General features: G+C 39.5%; 1 protein-coding gene across 1 annotated transcript; it reads left to right on the top strand.

Annotated features, from left to right (window-relative positions):
- Positions 1 to 421: 421 nt before the first annotated feature.
- LOC145389902 (putative neural-cadherin 2) lies at positions 422 to 24,258 on the top strand. Its single transcript, XM_080265019.1, has 12 exons — positions 422 to 544; positions 8,787 to 8,972; positions 9,269 to 9,585; positions 15,412 to 15,625; positions 16,868 to 17,013; positions 17,286 to 17,447; positions 19,592 to 19,783; positions 20,741 to 20,865; positions 21,917 to 22,106; positions 22,971 to 23,113; positions 23,528 to 23,623; positions 24,242 to 24,258. Exons 1-12 carry the CDS (start codon positions 422 to 424, stop codon positions 24,256 to 24,258), a joined length of 1,911 nt encoding a protein of 636 aa, XP_080121145.1.
- The last annotated feature ends 2,291 nt before the right edge of the window (positions 24,259 to 26,549 follow it).

Below are 26,549 nucleotides of genomic sequence, written 5' to 3'. Positions count from 1 at the left end.
TATTTCCTTTCTTATTTCATTGTTCATCCAAACAGGCTCCCTTATTTTATTTTCCCTTTCAATTACTTTTCTTCTATATCTTGTTTTTAGTGTTTCGCTGGCAGCTTCTTCTATTAATGTATTCATCTGTGTTATATTGGAAACTCTGACTTCATTAAGTTTTTCTTCCACTCTGTTTGCATACTGTTGTAGTGATATCTCATCTGTCCTATAATACTCCACTGTTTCCCACTTTCCTTGTTTGTTGAAGTTTGTTGAAGGTGACATTTTAACTGTAAAGATTACTGACCTGAAAGAAGAATGGTGGGTGACGATAGTTTACATGGGAGTGGAAGGAAAAGAAAACTATGAAGAAAATAAAAAGTTGTATGAAGTACTGCTGGAGATAAAGAAACAAGTGGCAAACAATAAGTGGATAATAATGGGGGACCTGAATGCCCATATTGGTTTAAATAATGAGAGGGTGAACAAGAACGGACAGATGGCATTGGACTTCACAGAAAAGACCCAGCTTAAGATAAAGAACTGGGAGCTGGAAGACCCAGTAACATGGAGTGACAGAGGTATAAAATCAGCAATTGATTATATAATAATAAGTCATGAGGTTGAGACATATGGATGCAAGATATGGAAAAATGAGAATGTTGACATTTCTGACCATATAATGATTGGAATTACATGTGGAAAGACCAATAGGCGAAAAGAAATAAAAAAGACACAATGGAGAAAGAAATGGGATATAGCTAATGCGAATTGGCAGAAATACAGTCAGAATCTAGATGACCAGATACGTGAGGAAGAGAAGAGAGGAAGGTCTATTAATGATTGGGACAAAGACATTAAAAAGACCATAATTCAGGAGGCAAGAGGGACAATAGGAACAAAAAAATTGAAGATAGCAACGACAAGATTAAAAGGCTGGTGGGACAGGGAAGTAGAACTAGCAATTGAAGACAGGAAGAGGGAAAACAGGGTACAGAGAAAATGGGGAAAAATGATAAAAAAACATGGAGAACAATATAGACAGGACTGGGAAAGAGCATGGAAAAGATACACAGAGGCAAAACAGACAGCAAAGATAATAATCAGTAGAAAAATAGGAAAGTGGGAAGAAGAACAAGCTCAAAAACTAAATGATATGCCCTGAAGGGAAAGAGAAAGAGAAGGGTGGAAAAGGTTGAAGAGAAACCTTGGAGAAAGGGATGTAGAACAGTGTATTAAGTTAAAAATAAAGGGTAAAGAAACAGAACATGAGGAAGAAATTAGATCCATTGTAGAAGGATACTGGAAGAAAGTAATGCTAAAAGACAATGAGGAAGAATCCACAGAGAATATTTGGATATATAGCGATAGCAAAGAAATGGGGAATGTAAGGATAGAAAGAAAAGATGTAGAAAAGGCTGTTAAAGCAATCAAGAATGGAAAGACAGGAGGAACAGATGGAATAATAGGTGAACTTCTTAAATATGGTGGGGAAAAATTGACAAAGGCATTGACAAATCTGTTTAATAGGATCCTGGAGGAAGGGGAGGTACCACAGGACTGGAAAAGAAGTAGGGTGACACTTATACATAAGGGTGGAGGAAAAGCTAAGGAGGAAATTGGAAACTATAGGCCCATTAGTGTCATGAATGTATTAGCTAAGGTGTTTGGGATGATAATAAATGAAAAACTAATATCATGGGCAGAACAGTACAAAATATGGGGCGAGGAACAGAGTGGGTTCAGGAAGGGTAGGGGAGGCCTTGAAAATGTTTTTGTAATGAAAGAAATCATAGAGAGGAACAAGGAGCAAGGAAAAGAGTTATACCTAGTATTTCTAGACTTTGAAAAAGCTTACGATACAGTTGATAGATGTAAATTGTTGATTGGAGATTGGAAATTAGGATGCCTGGCTTATGCAGATGATGTAGTACTCATGGCGGAAAACAGGAAAGACACGGAAGACCTTATGGAAATAGCTGACAGTTTTGGGAGGGAATGGAACCTAAGATTCAGTGCAGGAAAATGCAAGGTGATGGAATTTAATAACAGGGAGAAGAACCAGTGGGTGATGGGGAACAACGTAATGGAAATAGTAGATAAATATACGTACTTAGGTATAGAAGTGAGTAAGGAAGGAATAGGAGCCGAGAAACAAAGAAAGATTAATGAAGGGAAAGCTCGGAAGATGGCAGGCATGATTATAAATGGAGGGTGTAGAGTGATTAACAAGTATAACGTGGGTAAGAGTCTGTGGAAAGGAATAGCAGTGCCTTATTGTCTCTATGGATCGGAAATAACAAACTACCGAGATGGAGATATCATGAAACTGGAAAAAGTACAAAACATAGTGGGTAGATGGGGCCTGGGGGCCCCAAAAGTACGGCAGTAGAAGCCATAAGGGGAGACATGGGCTGGAGCACATTCAAAGAAAGAATTGTGAAAGGAAAATTGGGGTTCACAAAGAAAATAGAAAAACTCAGTGTGGAAAGATGGGCTAAGAGGGTGCTGGAGGAAAGAGGGGCAAGATCATCATGGGGGAGAGAAATTAACAGATGGAAGAGGAGAGAAAACCTGGCAGAGGTTTGGAGTCATATAGAAGGCAAACAAATTAAGAAAAAGATTGAAGAGAACGGATTGAACAGATGGAAAGTGGGGTTAACAGGAAAGGTGACTCTGAAATGGTATAAAAGAAAGCAAAAACCAGAAGGGCTAAACTGGCATGTAGGAGACTGGGGAAGTAGACTGTTAGTTAAAGCTAGGACAGGTACTCTGGAAGTGAATGGTAGAAATAGAGAGGAACAGGACAAGAACTGCAAATTTTGTGAGGGGATAAAAGAAACAATGGAGCACCTAATTGTTGAATGCAACAACTACAAAGAGCAAAGGGAGAAGTTAATAGCATCAGTAGTAGCGGTGATAGGAATGGAGGAATGGCAGAGAAGACTTGAGGAAGAAGATGGGGGGATTTGTACAGTACTGGGACTATATGGGGATAAGGAAGAAACAGGGAGAATAATGAAGTTTGCTAAAATATTTCTAACACAATGTTGGAAGAAAAGGCAACAGCAAGAAGGACAGTAAATAAGCATATAAAAAAGGTAACGAAAATTAAAGTGTGATCAAGAAAAGAGAAGAGGATAAGGAGCAAGAAGAGAAGGAGGACCTACGAAGCGATACAAAGCGACAGAGGTCACAAGAAGAAGAAGAAGAAGGACTGAGAGGCTGAGGCAAAGCGCTATTGTTTTTGGAAATTAAAGATGGAAGGAGAGGAGATAACGGGTAGAGGAGCAACGAAGAAGAACTGCAAGAAATGTGGATTTATTGGGAAAGTGAATTACAAGGAACTTTGCAGAAGGAGTGAAGAAGAGGAAGAAAAAAGGAGGGAAGTATGTCACATGCAAGAAGAGGGTATAAAGGTATGATGTTTATCTGTAATGCCTGCAAACCCAGGGTAAAAATTAACAGGGACCAATGTGAAGAACTGAGGGAAGAGACCCAAGCTATGAAGGAAGAGCTACAGAAAGTGAGAGAGGAGCAGGAAGAGATGGGAAGGAGAATGATATATGAAGAAGGATTGGAATGAAAGAGAGGGAAAGGATGAACGTACAGTGGGGATGAAAGAGAAGTTGAATGAGGTGTGGAAGAAGCACAAAGAGCTGCAGGAAAAGATGAATGCCATTTATGGAAGATGGGAGGAAAAGGAGAAAGAAATGAAAGAATTGGTAACTAATATTACTGAGAAGGTGCTTAAGAGTGTAATGGAAAATTTAGAAGAGAGGGAGGATAAGGAAAAGAGAAGGAAGAATTTAGTTGTGTTCAATGTGCTAGGAAGTGATAATAGGGAGGCCAGAGAGAGAGAAAAAGAGGGTACAGAGGTATGTGCTAGAATATTTAAAGAAGTATTTATCCTTCTTTTTCTGTGCCTGCCCTCCTCTCTTCCTATTTCTCCCATCTTTCCTGTCACTTCTTACTGCTTTTCTTTCCTTTACAGGTGGCTTTATATTGAGTGACAAGCCTAATGGTTTCCTGTATGCCAAGAAACCATTTACAACCCTGGGTGGTAACCATATAACCAAACCATACGTGCTCCCTATGTGTCAGTAAGTGGGTTGGCGGAGGGTTAGTGCCCCTCCCTGTAAAACAAATAACTCAAAGTCAAATGACCACCCCTTACGGGATTATGGCGTCTGGCAATAGATAGATAGAAGATCGTAAGATTGGACACAGATGATAATGAGAACTGACGGGACCGGAGAAATGAGAACATAAACAGTGAAGAGGGGGAATTTTTATTCAGGGTTATTAACATACAAGGTTTGTCTAAATGTAAAAGTAAGGAAGTAGAACAATTAGTAAATGATAATAGTATGTGATGTGTTGTTGTTGAGGTATTGCCTTTACAACGGCACCTCTAAACGATTTCCTTCTTTCTCTTTTCTCCTTCTTCTGTGTCTTTCTGTGGTCACACCTCCTCTTCTCTTACTACGTGTAAGCTATAATCAGTCGCCTGAATTTCTGAGCTCCTTCACTTTCCTTTCTCTTTTTTTCCAGCATTTAAATATTATTAATTTCTTTTTTTCAATACCACTTGTATTAAATAGGAGGTTCCCAAGTATACTATTTCCTCTATATATGGCTGTTGTAATTCTACCAGTTGTGTTCTTTCTTCCATATATCCTGTGCAGTCTAATAAAAAATGTATCAAGTCTTGTTTCTGCATTACACATTGGACAGTTTGTCTCAGTTCCCTTGAATCTATTTCTGTTTGCTAAATTTAGTGTATTAGATCTGCATTTAAACAGGATTATGGAGGCTGGTGAATTATCATATATTTCATCTACTCCACCTATTTCTTTCTTCCATTTTTTATATACTTCTAAGCTTGATTTATTTTCCATGTCTTTTCCCCACCTTTTTGTGTCCTCATCATATATTTTCCTGGTTAGTTCATCTTTTGTTATATTTTTTAACCCTTCTGTATTTAGGTCAAGATCTTTTAGTGCCTTCTCACATTCCCTCATCCACTTACTCTTGCTCTTCTACAATTTCAGTTAATAGTGCATTATTTCTTCTCTTGGACATTGTTGGAAGGACACAAGTCAAGAGTGAGAGCAGTGGAAATGAGTTATTTGAGAGGAGCCTGTGGAGTCACGTGGAGAGACAGGCTGACGAATGAGGATATAAAGGAGCGTTGTGGTGTGGATGTGGATGTGATAGGAAGCGTTATGAGGAACACACTGAGGTGGTTTGGCCATGTGGAGAGGATGGAGGGTGAAAGACTGACGAAGAGAGTGTATATGAGTGAGGTGGAGGGGGGAAGAGGGAGGGGGAGGCCGAGGATGAGATGGAGGGATGGGGTGGAAAGGTATATGAGAGAGGGGGGTGTGAGTTGGGAGCAGGGCAGTGAAATGGCGGGGGACAGGGCGACTTGGAGGCGATTTGTTTGTGGCCACCCCAAACGGGATTGAGGCGTCTGGCAATAGATAGATAGATAGATAGATAGAGATATTGAAGCTTTGCCCTCTTTATTTTTTCCATTAGTGAGGCTTCTACTTCGCCCCTCAGGCAGCCTACTGCAGTGCTCATATTACCTCCCAGCATTGTTCTATACACCCCATGTTCTATTTTCTGTAGTTTGTCTATTTCTTCTTTATTAAAATCAATTACTCCTGCAGCATACAGAACTCCAGGGAGTGCTAGGCTCTTCCAGTAAGTTTTACCGATTAAAATTTTATTGCAGCTCCTAGCCATAACAGAGTAGGTTAAGTTTGCTAGTCTTTGTGCTTTCATAATGATGTTTTCTTTATGTCCTTTAAAGCAGTCTTTAGAGTCCACTACTGTTACCCCCAAATACTTAATTGAATTTACCACTTCTATACCCTCTATTTCTGTTGGTTTCTCCTTCATATTGAATATAATGAATTTACTTTTTGCTTTATTTATTTCTAGTCCACAGGTTTTACTAATATTTATTAACCTTCTAATGTTAGCTTTGGCCTCGTGTGCCTAACAGAAACACAAAAGAAAATTAGCATATAATATTTAGTCAAAATATATGTGTTGTAGAAAATATGAGAGATATAGAAGAAAAGAAGGGAGGGGGGATAATGATTCTGTACAAGGGAAATCAAGGGATAGAAGTCAGTAATGTAAACACTAAAAATACTGATATGATACATGCTAAATGTTCAATAAGAGGTTGGGAGATGAAACTGATAGTGGTGTATTTTGCTGTACATGATAAGAATAGAAACAAAGCAATGAGGGAAGAAATAGAATCTATCATTGAGAGAAGTGAAGAGCCATTAATGATAGCAGGAGATTATAACAGGCATGTAGGGTTTAGAGGGGAAGAAAGATTAGATGATAATGGAAGGATGATACTAGATTGGATGGACAAATATAGGCTGATAATGTTAAATGAAGATCAGAAATGTCTGTCTATCTATCTATCTATAGCCCGATGCCCTAATCCCGCAAAGGGTGGCTGCGGACAAAACGCCTCCAAATCGCTCTGTCACCCACCATTTGACTACCCTCCCCCTCCCTCATATACCTCTCAACTCTATCCCTCCACCTCATCCTCGGTCTACCTCTCCCTCTCCCTCCCTCCACCTCACCTACATACACCCTCTTAGTCAGTCTTTCATTCTCCATTCTCTTCACATGTCAGAAATGTACAGGAGAATTTACATGGTGTAGGGAAAAACTAAAAAGCACTATAGATTATACGTTGGTCAATGATAAATTATATGATAAGTATATAAGTATGAACATTGATGAAGGTAAAGAGTTTTTTGATTTGTCAGATCATAATTTAATGGATATAAAAATAAAAGCAAAGAAACGAAAAACAATTCAGAAATAACGGAATGAATAGTAAGAGAATATTACAAGTCAGATAATAAATCAATGAAAAAGTTTGAAGAAGAATTGGAAAAAAGAATAAAAAGAGAGAATATCAGAGACATTAAGAAAGGATGAAAAACTCCCTGTACTGTTGTTTGCAGATGATACTGTGTTGTTGAGTGAAGACGAAGGGGAGCTGCAAGGCTTGGTGGATGAGTTTGGGAGAGTGTGTAAGAAACGGAATCTAAAGGTGAATGTAGGGAAGAGTAAAGTGATGGTCTTTGAGAGAGGTGAAGTCAGTGAATGTACAGTGAGGTTGGATGGTGAGGAATTGGAAAATGTGAGTACGTTTAAGTACTTGGGTAGTGTGATGAGTAAGGATGGAGGTTTGGAGGGTGAAGTGCGTGGAAAGGTACAGCAGGGAAGAAAGGTTGCTGGTTCTATGAAAGCAGTGATAAGAAACAGGGAAGTGAGCATGGAAGTGAAAAAGTTACATGACAGTATTGTGATACCAACTCTAACGTACGGAAGTGAAGCTTGGACGTTGTTGGAAGGACACAAGTCAAGAGTGAGAGCAGTGGAAATGAGTTATTTAAGAGGAGCCTGTGGAGTCCCATGGAGAGACAGGCTGACGAATGAGGATATAAAGGAGCGTTGTGATGTGGATGTGGTAGGAAGCGTTGTGAAGAACACACTGAGGTGGTTTGGCCATGTGGAGAGGATGGAGGGTGAAAGACTGACGAAGAGATTGTATGTGAGTGAGGTGGAAAGGGGAAGAGGGAGGGGGAGGCTGAGGATGAGATGGAGGGATGGGGTGGAGAGGTATATGAGAGAAGGGGGTGTGAGTTGGGAGCAGGGCAGTGAGATGGCGGGGGACAGGGCGACTTGGAGACGATTTGTTTGTGGCCACCCCAAACGGGATTGAGGCGTCTGGCAATCTGTACTGTGATTCAATCAGTCATACAAGTCACAAGAGTTAGCAGTGATTATAATGACTTTGTAAATGGCAGAAACCCAACTTTGGTTGAAGTTCTTTATCTCTCATGTACATTAAGATCTTAGACTCATAGTGTCTTTCTCCAGGTTATTCATGTTGTCTCACTAGGAGCCATATACTTTCAAACTAAGGAGAGCCACAACACCTTCCTTTTGCAAGTTTACCTTGTGTATTGTGCATTAGTATAATCATTTCTGTTTGTCATGTGGAGTTTTGATATTAAAAAGGTATAGGATATAATAAAAAGGCAGTAAATTATTAAATCTTTTTGAGCAGGGAACTCCTTCAGCAAGAATAATTCATGAGGTGATAGCCAGAATCCCTGTGAGGATTAATTGAGATAGTTTTATACCCAGGTGTTGGACAAGGATCTCCTTCACTTGAAAGATTGTTGGCAGTGACTAGAATTAAATATTTAAGTGTCATCCTGTCCCACAGTGGGTTAAGCTTCAATATGCAAAGTAAATGGCTAAGGAAGAGATGTTGGGGAGCTCCTAAGAGCCCCTGGTACCTCACATTGTCTTGCTATGCAGTCTTTGCAGTTAACTTTTACCATGCCTATGATGTGATTTTTTACTCTTTTTTTTCATTTCCATGTACATATACATAACAGCCCATTCATTAAGACCCAGTGGCCTTCCCATAGCACGGCAAACAGCATGACATACCTTTACATATCACAGTTTGGTAACACAAGGCTGTTTTGATATATGCTAGAGGTATCCCATGCAGTACTGATGTGATGGAATTAGCTGGGATCTGTTCATGAAATTTCATTAAGTTTTAATGTACACAAAGAAGAACTGTCTTTCCTACTGTATATTCAGATCTTCAAACTACAGTATTAGCAGTGACTGAACCTAACAAAGGCAGTTTTATTCGAATTAGAAAAAGGCTCATGTACTTAGAAGAGACAATACCTCTTCATAATACATCTAATTTTCATTGAGGGCAGGAGAGTGGGCATACACCTCTGCAAGATGTTGAGGCAGCCATCAACCATGTGGCAGGTGTGGGAGTGAGGGTGGTGTCCTTGGAGGCAGTGGCAGTCTTTTGGGACGTGGCAGGAAGGGGTGGAGAATTTGGCTGGCTACACACTCGCCGTCCACTTGACCAGTTGCTCCTTCTCCACCGTAAAAAGGTAAAGACAAAGCATGTCATTATCATCATCATTGTTGTCATTTTATCATCAGCCTCAGCATTAGCATCACTGTTGTCATCACCTATGCCATCATGATCATTGACATAATCATCATTACCCATATTATTATTAACTATACTGTATATGGTTTACTGTGCACACAGATAAATAAATAAGTAATTAAGTAAAAAATAGATAAATGAATAATAAAACAAGAAAGCTCACATAATGAAGATGCTTTAAAATGAAAAAGACACATACAGTAATTGCACTGAAGGAGTTAACACCACCTACAGATCTCAGTTGACTCTGGAGTGGACATTGCCGAGGTGGGAGTAAACACCTGCGTCAAACCAGCACTAAAGCAAGACTCAGGTGAGGGACGTGTGTGGGTGGTGGATGCAAATAGGACGGCTCTGGTTACTCCTGTGCTCGTGACATCAAGAAGCACATGCGCTTGCCTCACCTCACATGTTCAACTGTCACCCCACCCTCAGGCCTCACCACCAGTTGAGGCACAGCCCAGTGTGGCAGCCATCACACACCCTGTTTCTTGCAGACCCAACCCCTGTCTTAATGGAGGACACTGTATATTGCATAATAGATGTCCCAGGTACAATTTGCAAGATTTTTTTGTTTTCCCTTTCAGTCCAAGGATGTTAAAAACAGCAAGTGTCAGTACTGTTTTACTTCATTAGTCGTGTAGGAGCCTGAGACAAGGTTATCATAATCTATCTATCTATCTATCTATTGCCAGACGCCATAATCCCGTAAGGGGTGGCCATTAGACTGTTGAGTTAGTTGTTTTAAGGGGAGGGGCACTAACCCTCCGCCAACCCACTTATTGACACGTAGGGAGCACATATGGTTTGGTTATATGGTTACCACCCAGCGTTGTAAATGGTTTCTTGGCATACAGGAAACCATTAGGCTTGTCACTCAATGTAAAGCTACCTGTAAAGGAAAGAAAAGCAGTAAGAAGTGACAGGAAAGATGGGAGAAATAGGAAGAGAGGAGGGCAGGCACAGAAAAAGAAGGATAAATACTTCTTTAAATATTCTAGCACATACCTCTGTACCCTCTTTTTCTCTCTCTCTGGCCTCCCTATTATCACTTCCTAGCACATTGAACACAACTAAATTCTCCCTTCTCTTTTCCTTATCCTCTCTCTCTTCTAAATTTTCCATTACACTCTTAAGCACCTTCTCAGTAATATTAGTTACCAATTCTTTCATTTCTTTCTCCTTTTCCTCCCATCTTCCATAAATGGCATTCATCTTTTCCTGCAGCTCTATGTGCTTCTTCCACACCTCATCCAACTTCTCTTTCATCCCCACTGTACTTTCATCCTTTCCCTCTCTTTCATTCCAATCCTTCTTCATATATCATTCTCCTTCCCATCTCTTCCTGCTCCTCTCTCACTTTCTGTAGCTCTTCCTTCATAGCTTGGGTCTCTTCCCTCAGTTCTTTACATTGGTCCATGTTAATTTTTACCCTGGGTTTGCAGGCATTACAAATAAACATCATACCTTTATATCCTCTTCTTGCATGTGACATACTTCCCTCCTTTTTTCTTCCTCTTCTTCACTCCTTCTGCAAAGTTCCTTGTAATTCACTTTCCCAATAAATCCACATTTCTTGCAGTTCTTCTTCGTTGCCCCTCTACCTGTTATCTCCTCTCCTTCCATCTTTAATTTCCAAAAACAATAGCGCTTTGCCTCAGTTCAGTTCAGTTCAGTTGAATGGCGGAAGTCTTGCCTTGGTATCGGCACTTCCTGATGCAGTCTTATTGTGGTCTTTTTGTGGTCTGGGTCTTTTTCTTATGGCATTGAGTCCTTTATTTTCTTTTCCCTTATTTTCCAAAATCTGTATAACACTGATTTATTTTCTTCTGTGTTGCTGTTATCGAATAATAGTGTTCCAATAATATTCTCTTCATCTTGCTGGTACGGACGCTGTAATGCAGGATGTTTTTCTCTTTCCTCGTTGTAGGCAGGGCAGTGTAGGATGTAGTGGTTCAGATCCTCGGTGTTGTATCCACACATAAAGCATTCTGTTGATTCATTTCGGAATCTTCTTCTGTCTCTCAGGTTCATGTTATTACTCCTACACCTGAAGAGAATGACTGATGCTCCCCTGTTGTCATATACTTTCTCTTGTCCACCCATCTCTTCTCTCCATTTACTATACATTCTCAGGCTCACTTTTTCTTGCATCTCTTGCTTCCAAACTTTTGTATCCCATGCATGCACTTTCTTCTTTATCTCATCGTTTGTCACATTGCTTCCTCTTATATCCAACATTCTTCCTCCCTCTATTAGTCCTTTTATCCATCCATTCTTTTTAACTTGCACACTCATCTCTCCCACAACTCTTTCAATCAGGTCATTCCCCTCCCCTCTCAAGATATACTGTAGATACTTCAGCTGACTTTCCATAATTCTTGCTCTCATACTTGATATTCCTATTTCTCCCCTTAAGGCTGCTTGTTGTGTATAACTTGGGGCTCCTAATATCTTCGTACACACACTGTTCTCTATCCTCTGAAGTCTGTCTATCTCCTGCTTTGTGAAATCTACTACACTGGAGCCATACAGTATTGCTGGGAGGGCTACGCTCTTCCAGTATGTTTCCCGATTAACAGTCTCAAACAGCTCCTTGCAACTATTGAGTATGTCATGTTTGCCATTCTTACTGCCTTCTCTATCATTGACTCTTTCTGCGCTTTGAAGAAGTGTCTACTATCATTAATTGTAATTCCTAAGTATTTCAGCCTATCACTAACCTTTATACCAGCTATCTCCGTTGGTTTATCTTTCATGTTGAATATTATGATATTACTTTTTTGTTTATTTATTTCTAGTCCGCATTCCCTGCCTGTTGTCATCACCTGTTCCACTACTCTTTCTGCATCTTCTACATTGCTTGCCAACAGCATCCCATCATCAGCAAAGAACAGAGATGTTAGTTTAAAAGCCTCATCTTTAAAGCCCCTATCTAGTTCTTCTAGTCTCTGAATTATTTTGAAGGTTATTAACTTGAATAAAGTGGTTGAACCTGTACAACCTTGCCTTATACCACTACTTACTGGTATCGTAAGGTCTTCTCCCTCATCCAGCTTCACCTTGGTTTTGTTCCCCTTATATAGTATTGTAATAATATCTATTGCTTTTTCACTTATCTTGTAATCCTTTAGTAACTTTACCATCAAGTCTCTTTTAACACTATCAAAAGCTTTGGCAAAATCAACTGATATAACTATTAAAATTTTTCTATTCCTATATGTCTGTTCTATACAGTACCGGTACCTCAGAACAAGAATGTTATTTTCTACTCTACCTCCTGTTGTAAAACCTACTTGAGTATCTTTTCCCCATCCATTTCTCTTTACGTGTTCTTCTATGCTCATTCTCAGTACTGCCATCATTAGTTTGTAACCTGTATTTGTTAGTGCTATAGGCCTGAACTCATGAACTTTAGGCTTCTTAGCTTTAGGTATCATGACTGTATTTGATTCCCTCCAACCTTCTGGTATGTCTGTTGTTTCCAGTGTTTGTTTCATTGTGTCGATTAATGTGCATAATAATACATTACTTTCTAGGAAAACTTTGTAAAATTCTGGTTTACTTCCATCTGGGCCTGCAGCTTTCTTTGTCTTCATTTTTCTTAGACAGTTTTTCACATTTTCCTCATTTATTATCTCCTCTTCCATATAGGACACATCACTTTTAATTTCTAATGCCATGTCTAAGTGCTCCCTAATTTCTTCTCTACATAGGCCTATATACTCCATGCCTCCATTTTCCTCACCTCCCCTTCTAACTACCTGGCACTGTTTCCCTCTCTCTATCCTCAATTTAATAGCATCCCTGTCTCTAATATATTCCTGCCTTTTTTCTCCATTCCACTCCTCTCTAATGTTATTTAGGTATTTTCCATATACAGCCCTCCAGTATGTCTCAACTTCTTCTTTTACCCTTTCTCTGTCTAATTTCTTGTTATCTTCATCATATACATTGTCCAATAGACAGGTTCTGTTCTTTTCCTTCTCTCCTTTCAACATCCGTATATATTTCCATGTGTTCTTACCATTGCTTTTATCTTCTTTTATTTCCTTGGCTACCTTTTCTTCATGTATGCTCATCTCTTTTACAATTTTTAACTGTACTTTTTTCTTTTGTTCCATGTACAGGTTTCTCCATTTCTCCTGCTCTTCTCTATCAACTGCATTCCTACAATTCCTATTTAATCTTCGTCTTTCCTTAATCTCTTTTCTAATTTCTTCTGTGAACTACACTGGTTCTTCTTCCCTTTCTTGTTTCCCTATATTCTTCCTCTTATATTTACCTTTGAGTACACTCTTTGCGATATTAACCATCCTCTCTTCCAAATCCTTTATATTTTTCACCTTCTCACTTACAATATTTTCCTCTAATTCTATCTATCTATCTATCTATTGCCAGACGCCTCAATCCCGTTTGGGGTGGCCACAAACAAATCACCTCCAAGTTGCCCTGTCCCCCGCCATTTCACTGCCCTGCTCCCAACTCACACCCCCCTCTCTCATATACCTCTCTAATTCATCTCTATATTTCTTCAAAGATTCTTTATCTGATTTGCAGTTGTCTCTGCATACCCAGTCTTTCCTATCATAGGTTTTCCCTGCTTGTCTAACCCTAAGTTGAATTTCCATTAAATTATGGTCTGATATATCTATTTGCTCCTGCTCTTCATCTATCTTCATACTTACATATTTATCATAAAATTTATCTGAGACAAGTGCGTAATCCATCACACTTTTTTGGTTGTCCCTTGTCCATGTGTATTCTCCTTGACAATATATGTCATCATTAAGCATTATTAATTTATATTACTCCATCCAATCTATGATCATTCTACCATTATCATCCATCCTTTGTTTTCCTTTCAATCCAACATGACCACTGACGTCCCCTGCTATCAACAGTGGCTCTCCTAGGCTATTTTCTAATATATTTTCTATTTCTATTCTCATGGAGTGATTTCTCTGCTTATCGCTAACACTAAAATATACTACTGTTATCTTTAATTCCCATCCTCTAATAATTCCTTTACATATAAAATGTCTCTATTTTTTGTATTTACTTTGTTGAAGGATGTTTCTTTCTTATCTTGGTGCTGCATCATTATCCCTCCACCCTTCCTATCATTTGTCTCTCTCATTTCTTCTATGATATTTATTCTGTTACTGAAGCTTACATCTCTAATTTTCTTTTGTGTTTCAGTTAAACAGAGTATAGTTCTGCCATCTGCTAATGCTTCTGCCTCTTTAGCCTTTACCTTTGATAATCCTTGAATGTTAATCACCTTAATCACGATCATAATCCAGTAAATTTAAAGGTAGATTACCAGCCTACTTTCTATTGTGTGTGGAAGGTTGAGTCACCCATAATCCACTCATTTGATGTGCTGCCTATTTCTCCCTTCAACTTTATCATTACTTTTCTGTGTCTGCTCTCCTCTATACATATTTCTTCCCATCCATCCTGTTACCTCTTAATTTTTCTTTCACTTCAGGTAACTGTACACTGAATGACTAGTCTAATGGTTTCCTGTAACCCAGGAAACCATTTACAGTGCTGGGTGGTAACCATACAGCCATATAACCAAATAGTGGGGCCTACTATGATGCCTCCTATAACTGGGGTGGGTGGGATGCAAATGCAGTGTCCATCCAGGAACCAAACCTCCACTCTCATCCCTACACCATGCTGTGATGAAGTTCTTAATGGAACATTGATTCGTAGCATGGGATGACCCTGCAGGGCCAGTTGCTTGCCTATGGTTGAGGGTTTACTTGGCTAGACAGACCAGGGTTACTTAACAACAACAACTTTCCTTTGTAACATTATCTGATGGAAAAGCATACAGTCACCTCTTGGGGTTCATACCTATGGAATGCCATCCTTCTGGTTCAAGTGTTCTAACTCCTTTCTAGTCATTCAGTACAGTGACACTTCTTCATATTATTATTTACTACCACCAGACAGTTATAATTACTGTAGAAGAAACTTTTCAGCCAGAGAGGTAAGATATCCTTTTTTAACTCCTACACTACAAGAGATCTGTCTTTACTAAACAGTAGTCATCTTGCATTAAATATGATAAAATTCATTGACAAAAATGAACTGAATGAGTTACTTCATCAGACCAGTGATATGTTATTTGTGTTATTTTTGTTACTTTCAGATAATTATATTTGCCTTAGGTCACACTTTCTGAGCTGGAGGGGTTAAATATACCCTTCATTGACACTATTTACAGTGGAACTCAGCCAGACTGAATGCAGTTGTCTGGAAGCAGCAAAAAAGTACTGTATTATAAAAAATTGTTACTCTGCAGAAAGGATAAATAGAGATTGTTTCTAGTATAATATTTTAGCTTCTTGCACATTCTCCAGATGCGTCTGCCCAGAGGGAACCAGCGGGTCGGCCTGTAAGCAGCTCAGTCGGAACTTTCGAGGTAAAGGGTGGGCGTGGGCAGTTCCTGTCCAGCGTTGCACACATGCACACATCTCTGTTGAGTTCCACACTGGTCGGGCCGATGGTCTATTGCTGTATGCTGGACCAGCAGGGGAGGCAGACCACACTAATGCAGAAATAACACCCATTCAGGTGGGTAAACAGTAGTAACAACCAATTTTATATTGTATCATTCAAGGCACAGTACTGTACTTTGAAGGGGCCTAAGTGTAGGCTACCATTGTTCTACACAGGTTAGGCTGAAGTTATGTTATTGTATGCCGGATCAACACATGGGATGGACCACAATGACACAGAAATACCCCCTATTTAAGTAGGTTTTTGTTGTTATATTTATGGCTTGATTTGGAGAACGGAAAAGGAGTCAGGGGTATTTAGGATAACCAGGCAGCTCCATCATCTGGGTCTGTTTGTGCCACCACATGAAGGTATCCATCTCCAATGCCTTCAGGTAATTAAGAAAGTGATAACAGCAAATCCCATATTACCTCATTCAGGATGCGGGGGTCCAAGGCATAGCTATGCTTGTGCAGTGCATTAAAGAAATATCAGTAATCTCTCAGCTTTCCAAATCCCACAACTAAGATCCAGGATCATCAGTACACTTTTCACCAATACTTGGTCACTTCTTCCATCCAATAATCTGAATTTAAAATGTCTCCTTCTCCAAGCATAATTTCTAGACAGAACATTTTTTTGGGGGATACGAAAGAGAGAACGTTCAGACAAATTATGAGTTCAAAAAAAAAAACTTTAATAGGTGTTAAAGCAAAACTTTTTCAAAATATACACTGGCAGATCTTGTTACCACTTGCCTAGTTTACAAATACCTAACACACCTGTTGTGATACTGAGGTAAATGAATCTCTGAGTCCAGAAATTCAATTTTTTATTTGGGATTGATTATGAATGGTTCTGAGGCATAAGGAACTTGCATTTAACATCATTTGCATTGTCTCAGCGTATTTTGGTCTGTACTTATTAATATTGTATTATATAATTGTTACTTTTTTTTTTTTTTTTTTTTTTTAGGCCATTCAGTTCTTGTATTTAAATCTCAAGTGATATCTTGTGTTCATTTATTTCTTTCATTTTTATTTTTAATGAAGCAGCCGCACACATTATTTCAGTTCTAGACTTGTTTATGAAAGTAAAAATTTTTAAAAATGCTATTTGTATTGAGTCTGCCTTTTTTTGCAATTCTGAAATATTTGACAATGAGAAGTTGCTGAAGCACTTTTTGCATATTTTATCACTGCTTAATATCATCATTCAAATTTTTATTCACAAACTTCCTCCTACTCCTCCTCCTCTACATCATCATCATATCATCATCACCAGGAACTTCATTCCTTAAAGTAGTGCTTGCTACAGGAGGATGTTGTGAGTGTGCAGCTGGTGGGGGACGGCCTCAGGTGTTACTGGACTCAGGCAGTGGACCCGTGTTCCTGGCAGGTCCACACCTTCCTTCACTGGCAGACTGGGAGTGGCACAGGCTGGATCTCATTTGGGGACCACAGGTAGGATATCGTAATGGCTTACCATACATTTAACAATCATAGATAGATGAGGTAGCAGGAACCTGAGTTAGGATGATGAATGAAAGATTTTGAAATACAGATGTGCAGTATATTACAGTAATTCCTTGATTATCTGACATATGGCAGGGGTTCTTTCGTATACACAGCTGAAGACAGCTCACTGTCCCACCTTGTGATTATATAAGATTTGATACTGGCATTAGTGTAAAGTATAGTTTCATTGCTCCCTTCTAAATTTGTCTTTTCAACAGGTGTGTTGGTGTGGGTGGGAAGGGGTCATGTGAGTGTGAGTCAGGCTGGGCGGGTGAAACCTGCATGCACCGCACTCAGCCTGTCTTTTTTGCACACAGCAGTTACGTCAAGATGGCACTCACCTCTGTTCCACCTCCACATACCACCTTCCTCCAGCTCAGGTGAGATCAACTGGCCTTCAGTCATAGTCCCTTCCTTACTAGAACTACACTTGATCATTACATACCCCCTCACACTTGCCCATATTCCCACACTCTTAACTTTATCACCTGGAACTACAGTACACTATATAGTCCATTCCAGATTAGAATGACAGTTACCCATATGGGTGATGTAGTTTGAGTGGGAAATATGAGTAAAATTCTGATATTGGAATGGACTGTGTTGTTGCCTCAGTCCTTGCTTATTGAGCAGTTGAGGAGCTTTTTTACTAGGTCCTTTTAATTTATGCAAAAATAAGAAAGCAGTGATTAAAACTATAAAAATATTGTTCCATAAGGAGTCAGATATGTGATAGCCCTGTTTACTACACAACATAAGAAATCTTTTGACACTGAGGTGGTTTGGACATGTGGAGAGAATGGAGAATGAAAGACTGACTAAGAGGGTGTATGTAGGTGAGGTGGAGGGAGGGAGAGGGAGGGGTAGACCGAGGATGAGGTGGAGGGATGGAGTTGAGAGGTATATGAGGGAGGGGGGGGTGAGTTGGGGGGAGGGTAGTCAAATGGTGGGTGACAGAGTGACTTGGAGGCGTTATGTCTGTGGCCACCCTTTGCGGGATAAGGGCGTCGGGCTATAGATAGATAGATAGATAGCTTATGTTGTTTTAGCCCGCTGCACCTTGCTTATTGGCAAGTTAAGGAGCCACAGCATAAGAACCCAGTTATTTGTGCAGAAAATATAAACAAAAGGTTCAAGCTCTACTCAAAATTATTTCATCCATAACTAATGAAATGAAATCCTAAGAACTACACCAACCATTTGATTTATGCAGAAGTAGAACCCAAAGACTGAATCCTTTCAAAAAATAATCCTGTTAAAGAAAATGGAATTAAGAGAGCCTTTGTGTTTTAAAAAATAATCCATTCAGAGAAAGTAAAAGAAAAAAAAGGGTCTGTTTTCTTTTTCTGTAACTCACAAGTGCCTGTAGGATAAAGCCAGTTCAATTCATGTCAAGTTAAAAAAATGAGTGAAATCTGTGTTATGTTCATCTTTATACATATCTTTTCCTCACCAAGTCATTTGTTTCATGAAATTTCTTTTATTTCTCCCTCTCATGCTCTCATTTACCATATCCAGACATCTTTTTGGCCTTCCTTGCCTCCCCTTGTCCTCAGACTCACACATATATGCAATACCCTCCTCTCCTCCTAGTTCATAATCATTCTGTCTTTATGACTATACCATCAAAATGCTCATCTACCCACTGATCAATAGAAGGGCCATGCAGACAGTCTTCATTATTAAGTCACGGATGTGTTCCAGACTGTTATAACATTTTCCATGTAATTGGTGATGAAAATTGGGGAACCAGGGGAATTAAGATTTATAGGTTATAGTGGATTTTTGATTGACAAATTGGTTTTCCATCCATCCATCCATCATCCAATCCTTCATTGCCCCATGAGGAGTGTAGGAGCCGGGGGTTAGGCAAGTTGGTCCTGACATTTAAGATGAGAGTGATGTTTTACCATTATTTACTGTAGACCCATTCAACCAGAGGAGATGCTTTATATTTTATTCTGACAAATACCTAGTGATTTATTCAGCTAAGGAGAGATGCCTTGGGGTGGAAGGGTTAGAAAAAGTCTCCATTATCCTGCTGCTGGATAATGTCATCTGTATTTTATTCTAGCCAGAAAATATGTTATTAATTTTTAAAGAGACATGTAAGGATGAAGAGGATCTTACTGTATAATAACATGAAAAGAGGCAACATACAGCAAGGGGATATGGTAAAAATATTTTTTGTAAGGTTGTGGACATGGAAACAATAAAAGCAGAGGACTTTAAAAATGTTATTTACACAAGCAGGTCCTGTTATACAAGTATCTGCTATACAAGAAACCAGTGATATGAGAATGGGCAATTTAGACCCGATCTCAGTTATGCCAGCAGGGTCAGTTAGCCTAACCCTATTTTTCTCTTAATTTATGTACTCTGTTATGTGAGTTTCACGATCCTTTTATTTTGTTTGATATACAAGTGTCTGCTCTTTTGCTATCCAAGCAGTCTTCCATCAACACATCCCACTCATTTAATGGGACCCAGCTGTATTGAGGACTCACTGTTATATATTTGTAAGGTTTCGTACCTGGGAACACTCTGGTCAGCTGGTGTGGGTGGGGTCACAACGTGGGCGTGACCTGGCAGTGCTACACCTAGTCAGTGGGCGGGTGTGTCTGAAGCTGCTGCTACACCCTGCTGCACTCACACACCTCTGCCTCACCCAGGTCGTCCTTACTGATGGGCAGTGGCACACCATATATATCCGAAGGTACTGTGTAAGGTTTTAATTTCAAAATTATAATAATGTGGTATTAATAATAATGATAAATAATAATAATAATAACTAGGAAGCACTCAAAGAGCGCATACCTCCGCCAATGCATGATCCAGATTTGGATCCACCCCAAAATTTAATAAATTCTTCCTTGGCCCATGGCCCACCCTTCCACTAAACTTCATTGATATAATTGAAAACTTTTGGAGATACTGTCTGGACAGACAGACAAATGTAGGTGAATATATAACCTCCTTCAACTTCATTGGTGGCGGTAATAATAATAACTTTATCGTCATTGTTATCTTCATGTTTTTTTCACTTAAAAATAGAATGAAGTAGGATGCTGATGCAAGAAAAGAAGAAATATGAAATTAGGAGAAGTACCAAAAGCATGCTTAGTGAAATGGGCCCGACATCCATAGAATAATAATATTATTATATGAATAATATTAATGTTTTTGTGAGGGCAGAGTGTGTGAGTGAATAGTGATGATATAATGAAAACAGTGCCAACAACCAGAATAATGGTGTTACATTTGTGAGGATAGAGTTTGTGAGTGAACAGAGATGGAAGTGAACCAGAGTGACTAATTATGATGATGATGATGATGTTGGCTATGTGGAGAGGATGTAAACTGAGAGACCAATGAGGAGAGTGTATGTGAGTGAAGGAGAGGGGAGGAGAGGGAAGGGGAAATGGAGGATGAGATGGAGGGATGAAGTGGAGAGGTATATGAGAAAGGGGGGTGTGGGCTGGGGGGAGGGCAGTGAAATGACGGGGGACAGGGCAACACGGAGGCGATTTGATTCTGGCCACCCCTTATGGTATTAAGGCTTGTGGCAGTTGATAGATCGATAGAGAGATAGATGTTGATGAGGATGAGGGTGATGATACTGAAGACTACAATAACACATCCAACAATAATAATTATGTTTTTGTGAGGACAGGGTAGGTGAGTGGGCAGAGATGGAGGTGGACCAAGGTGATGGCCCACTGTACAATGCTACCCCAGCCCCTGCCTCCCCCAGGGATGGTCCACACCCTCCTGGTGGACCGACAGGAGGGGGTCTACGTAGGAGGCTCACCAGAGTATCATGACTTCCATGATGGTAAGATCTTTTTGCCTTTTGTTCTGCATAGCTCTCTTAATGGTAAGTTCTTTTAACCCATTGTTCATGATGACTGCCTTGATGATAAGTCCTTTTTGCCTTTTGTTCTTCACAGTTTTCATGACATTAAGGTCTTTTGTCCTTCGCTGGCCACCATTTCCATGAGTATTAGCATTTACCACCATTTTTATGAATGTCGATATTAGTGTTTGTTATTGAGGCAGTTGTCAGTTCAATCACAAGATTTTTTTTTTCAATATACTGTATCTCAAAGTTCTCCATACAACTGGTACTATACTACAAGTTAGGGAAAACTAGTAAAGCTCCTTTATAGGTAGCAGTGGATCTGTAATCGGTAATTTTTATATAATTTACTGATAGAAATCCAGTTAGAGAAAGTTGTGTACAAATGTGCCATGGTTTGATTGCAAGAGGCCAGAGGTTTTTCTTTAATATGTAATGTTGTCAGGGATGTAGGATGGTTTCTTATGACTTAAATTAACTGGATTATGGAAGTGTAGTTATTAACCCTACCAAGCCCTGAACTCTGTGTGGCTTGCAATGGGGCAGCAAAAATGAGGCTGTTACCAATTATTTTTTACCTAATAAAGACTATCTATAACTAGGACTTACTGTCCAGATCTTTCTTTTGTAATATATGATGTTTGTCAGGCTGCCTCAATGACCTGCAGGTGTCTTGAGTGCCCAGACGCATGTTCTCTCTGTCTCTTCCAAAAATTTAGATGTTTAAGTTGACTGATAATTAGCCTTTTTTTTTTTTCTTCTTCTTTTTTTTGTATCTCACTCATGGTATGTGTCCAAGTGTCTAGACATACAATAAGATCTCCTTAATCTCTTTTACAGTGTGGATCTGTTTGAACTGTGTCACACAGCCAAAGACCTCTTCTCTCTTGATGGAGCAGTATTATATTATGGTTGTATCACTAGATCCGTGTGTTTGGTAATTTGGACCTTCTTTTTTGTTATATATGTGTTCCTCCAATGATGGTTAAGGTTGCCTGGATGACCTACGAGTGTCTGGAGTGCCACTGCCCCTGCCACCTCTGGTTAACACATCAGCCCTAGCCCAAGCCACCATGTTCACTAGTGTGTCTGCTGGCTGTACTGCCCCACCAGCCTGCAATAATGTCACCTGCCTCACCCCATTCACCTGTATTGATGTCTGGTGGAGGCATGAATGTGGGTTAGTACAGTACTTTCTTTATCTCTCTTTATCTGCATGTCTCATTCTGTCCACATCTGTTAGGTTGTAATATATTCCACGCTAAGAAATACACAGTGTGAGGAAATTAAGAGGAAGTTCCACATTAAGAAACAAACATTGTGGACAAATTAAAAGATTGCATGGCTATTGAGAATGTTAGTGGGGTAATGCACATGGACAGGTCAAAGTGGTTTGAACACATGGTGAGAATGTGTGAGAGCTATTGGATGGGAGAGCTGAATGTGGGAGGGATAGCCCCCATTGTTAGACCAAGGAAGATGTGGAATGAAACTGCATGAAAGGCCCTCATGCTTAGAGAACTTGACCAGAATTCTTTACGAACAATGAAAGAAAAGGTTGACTTTGGCGAACAGGGAACACTGGATTACAGAATGTATGAATGTACAATATTTCTTAGTCTGTCTGTCTGTCTGTGTCTCTTCACTAGCATGATACTGTTTATACTTTCATCCTCGCTCATAGGGTTATCAGACACCAGAAACCAAACCAGAGTGAATTAAGTATTGTATTACAGGAAAAAATATGACAAAGCAAAATTATTCCAGAATATAATTAACTGTGAAGCTACATAACGTGGTGAATGTTTTTGGCGTATCCGATAGAGCCAGGATTCCGGGGGCTTGAATGATGAGTGAATGGAAGCGTGGCCCATTGGATTGGGCAATTTTGGGCTGTCTGGACATTGCTACTCCTCACCCTGCCTTTGGGTGGGAAAGGAGGTCCGGATGATGATGATGATGATGATGATGATATAATTAACTGCTGTGAAGATTTATATGTCCTGCAGAGTAATTAAAATAATTGTTAACCATGGACCTTCAGGTGCCTAGAGGGATCAGAGGTTACACGAGAGGGTGGGCACTGTGAAGACGTTGATGAGTGTCAGTGGTCACCCTGTCTTAATGGTGGAACCTGTGCCAATGCCAGCCCAGGGTATTTTTGCCACTGTTCTTCCTCCTACATTGGTGAGACCCAAAATACATGCTGCTTATTGCTTTATTGCTGTGTGTCTCAATTTTTGCCAACTCTCATGCTTCCCAGTCTTTTGACCAAAAGAGCTTGACCATGTTTATGTACATTTACGTAGAGTGTTTGTGGTCAGTAAACTCTAAATAATATAATCCATGTGGCCAGTAAATATATAAAAAGACATGAATATATTTAAAATACAGTTTCTTATAATTTCATTAAATATTTCTTAATAAAAAAAAATCATGTTCTGATATGAAGCTGTATTTATACTGTATATGCAAAGAGAAAATTAATAGGTATTCAAAGGTATACCAAATTGTGAAGGAAGAGGTACTACAGGGTCCTTTAAGCTAATGATAACACAGCTGCTTCCCAAGAACAGAGGCAGTGACTGATGTGTATTGCAGGGCAGCACTGTGAGGCAAGGTCAGTGGTGGAACATGGCTTCACCCTCTCCCTGGCGACACTGGTGGCTACACTGGTATGGTTCTTCATACTCTTAGGTCAGTACCAGGTTTAATTGCTCATGAGTTACATTTTGTCATCATAATCAACAGTAACAATATTAGCATCTCACTCTCACAGTTATAAAAATGGTTAGTAAGATTCATCATAATAATTGTCTTCATCATCATAACCTTTTTCTTGCTGTCACTAAAAGGGTGATTTGAATACCAGTAAGCATCATGAAACCTTATCATCACCCTGTCTTCACTACAGTAGTGAGATGGATAGGCTTTAAATATGAATCATCATCATCATCATCAAATAGGTATTTTAGAATAAAGGGGATACAGTATTCTCAGACTGTGCATATTTTTAACCCTTTCATATCAGATGATACTAGCCCTTTCTTTTCCAGAGGTCTTCCTTAAGCAAAGCATAAATGATCTGGCAGTAGCAAGAATAATAGTTAAAAGATGTGCTTTTACTCTAACACCAGCGTATATAATATGGATTTACAGTCAAGTACTCACCCCATCCCACTCCTCCGAATTTAAAAATTGCTGTTTTTTTTTCCTGTATATTTTTTTATGTATTAGTAGACTTGGTCTTGTTTATGATGAAATGTATCTTGGACTGTGATGTTCTTCATGACTAATTTTCCTCAAATCTTTCAGGTATAGAATGCGACTAAGAAGCCAAAGACCATTATCGTGTCCCAGTTCCATCAGTGAATGTGGTAAAGTGAAAAGCATTGCAAGAAGGAATAAGGAGAGATAGCCTAACCTAAGCCACTATATGACGACCCCTACAAAATTAGCTCCCCCAACTCAAACTAGCCTTAAAAGGTAAGTTTTGGTTAGAATAGTTCAGGGACGTAATATAATGAAAATCGGTAACGTTGGTTACTTCTAAAGTTATACCCACTTCTTCATACTGGTTTGGTGCCACAATTCGTATGTGAGTCCCATCAATCACACCAGCTACCCCAGGAAAGCCAGCAATTCGCCTGAATTTTCTTTCAGTTCTTTGTAGTTCACGGAGTGTATGGGGGAACTTCACAAACCTCTTAACAATGTGTGAAGCAGTTAGAGCACAGAGTGTTTCCGTTATCACATTGCTCACTGATGGCTGCGATGGTCCAGAGTCATCACAGTTACACTGCTGCATTTTTCCAGTTGCAAGGAACCTTAATAGTATCAACACTTTCGTCTCGGGTGTGAGAGGATGGTTTCGATTTGTGGGCCTTTCCAGTACATCTCTTACTAATCAATCAATCAATCAGTCATTTCCTGTGGCACCCCACGAGATGCATAGGGCCTCAATGAACTCTCTCCACCAATATTTGTCTCTTGCCATCTCCTTCAGGTCCCACCAACACTCCTCTCCTGTTTCTTTTTTCATTGTCCTCAACCAGGTTTCCCTTGGCCTACCTCTACCTCTTCTTCCTTTAGCAGTCCACTCTGGCACATCCTGTATTAAACTACCTTCTTTTCTGTATATGTGCCCCAGCCACTTCCAGCAAGACAGTCTCACATATTCATTAACTGGTTCCACTCTCGTAATATCCGTTACTCTTGCATTTGTAACTCTGTCTTGCCACTTTACCCCAAGAATCCTTCTCAGTATTTTATTCTCAAATCCTAATACTTTCTGATCTGTTGCAATTGTACTGTACCATGACTCATGCCCGTAAATTAAAATTGGTCTAACCATGGAATGGTAAATTTTCACTTTAGTATGTACTGAAAGCATATTATTATTCCAAACAGATTTCAACATTCCAACAGCTCGCCAAGCCTGTCTAATCCTCTCCTCAATTTCGTAATAAACAGAATGCCCTCACGATCGAAACGGTACCTTCTTACAAGTTCTTGATCATCATATTTCATGAATGCATTCTTCCGAGCTTGAAAATTTCTGCATGGTGGGTGGTGTCGGTCAGCCATGGTCTATGTTGTCTTGTCTCTTGTTGTTTGAGGGACGCAGCTACTGTGTTTACTGACACTAAAAGCCCTCCTATCTCCTTAAAAGTCCTTGTGGAGGACTTTTACTTTTTAGCGATTTATGAGTAAACTTAGGAGTTGAAAGTAACTTTTAGGAGTACTTCTAGAAGCTAGGAGCCAAATATCACTTTGAGAGGAACTTTTTACTCCTAGGAATTTTTAATAATACGGGCACTAATATTCATTCTTAGATCTTTAGTGGAAAAGTTTCTAGAGAAGGGAAAGAAGTTGTATGTGGCTTTCATGGATTTGGAGAAAGCATATGACAGGGTGGATAGACAAGGATTGTGGAAAGTATTAATTTATACGAGCAAGAAGATATGAAATGCATCACAGAAGCGGAGGGGTTATATATTCTCGTATAATTAGAAGTGCTTTGCCAACTTTATGTGTATTCAGTGCTATATGGTGCTGTTCAAAGAGTTATAGCAATGTAAATTTTTCTTTGACCAGAAGTTCTTTCAGCTAGTGTTTGAAAGTAATTATTGAATATTTGTGTGTGTCAGTATCTGGTCTGCATATTAAAGTTGATGGTCTGTACAGTATTGAGATGTACCAATATATTAATATTACATGTGTTTTTACCCTTACTGCTACAGTAGTAGGCACTTCATTCATGTAAGTTTAACTTTTCCCATGATATACAGTATATTTGTGTGCATGCACTTGTCTGCAGGATATAAAGGGCTTGCTGCATGTAGCGTAGGGATTTCAGTTAGTAGATGGAGGCATATATATCTGAATATATGATGTATACATTTCAGTATCTTGTCATAACCACGTCACATCACCGTTCCTGACAACAGCAAGAGAAGATCCTTGATGGGTGACTTTCCATGCATCTCAGCAGACAGCTCCTTCCTGGATGACACTGGCTCTATCCCCAGCAGAATCCCATCAAGGTCAGTACAGCTTCAGTCTCATTAGTCATGGTCTTATTGAGGGAATGAGGCTGTGGAGCTTTTCTCAGCCTTGAGTT

Source organism: Coenobita brevimanus, unplaced genomic scaffold (genome assembly GCF_032717465.1).
Source record: "Coenobita brevimanus isolate Jiangsu-jjx unplaced genomic scaffold, ASM3271746v2 jjx.HiC_scaffold_2594, whole genome shotgun sequence".
Taxonomy (NCBI): domain Eukaryota; kingdom Metazoa; phylum Arthropoda; class Malacostraca; order Decapoda; family Coenobitidae; genus Coenobita; species Coenobita brevimanus.
This window is presented reverse-complemented; position numbering and strand designations above follow the sequence as displayed.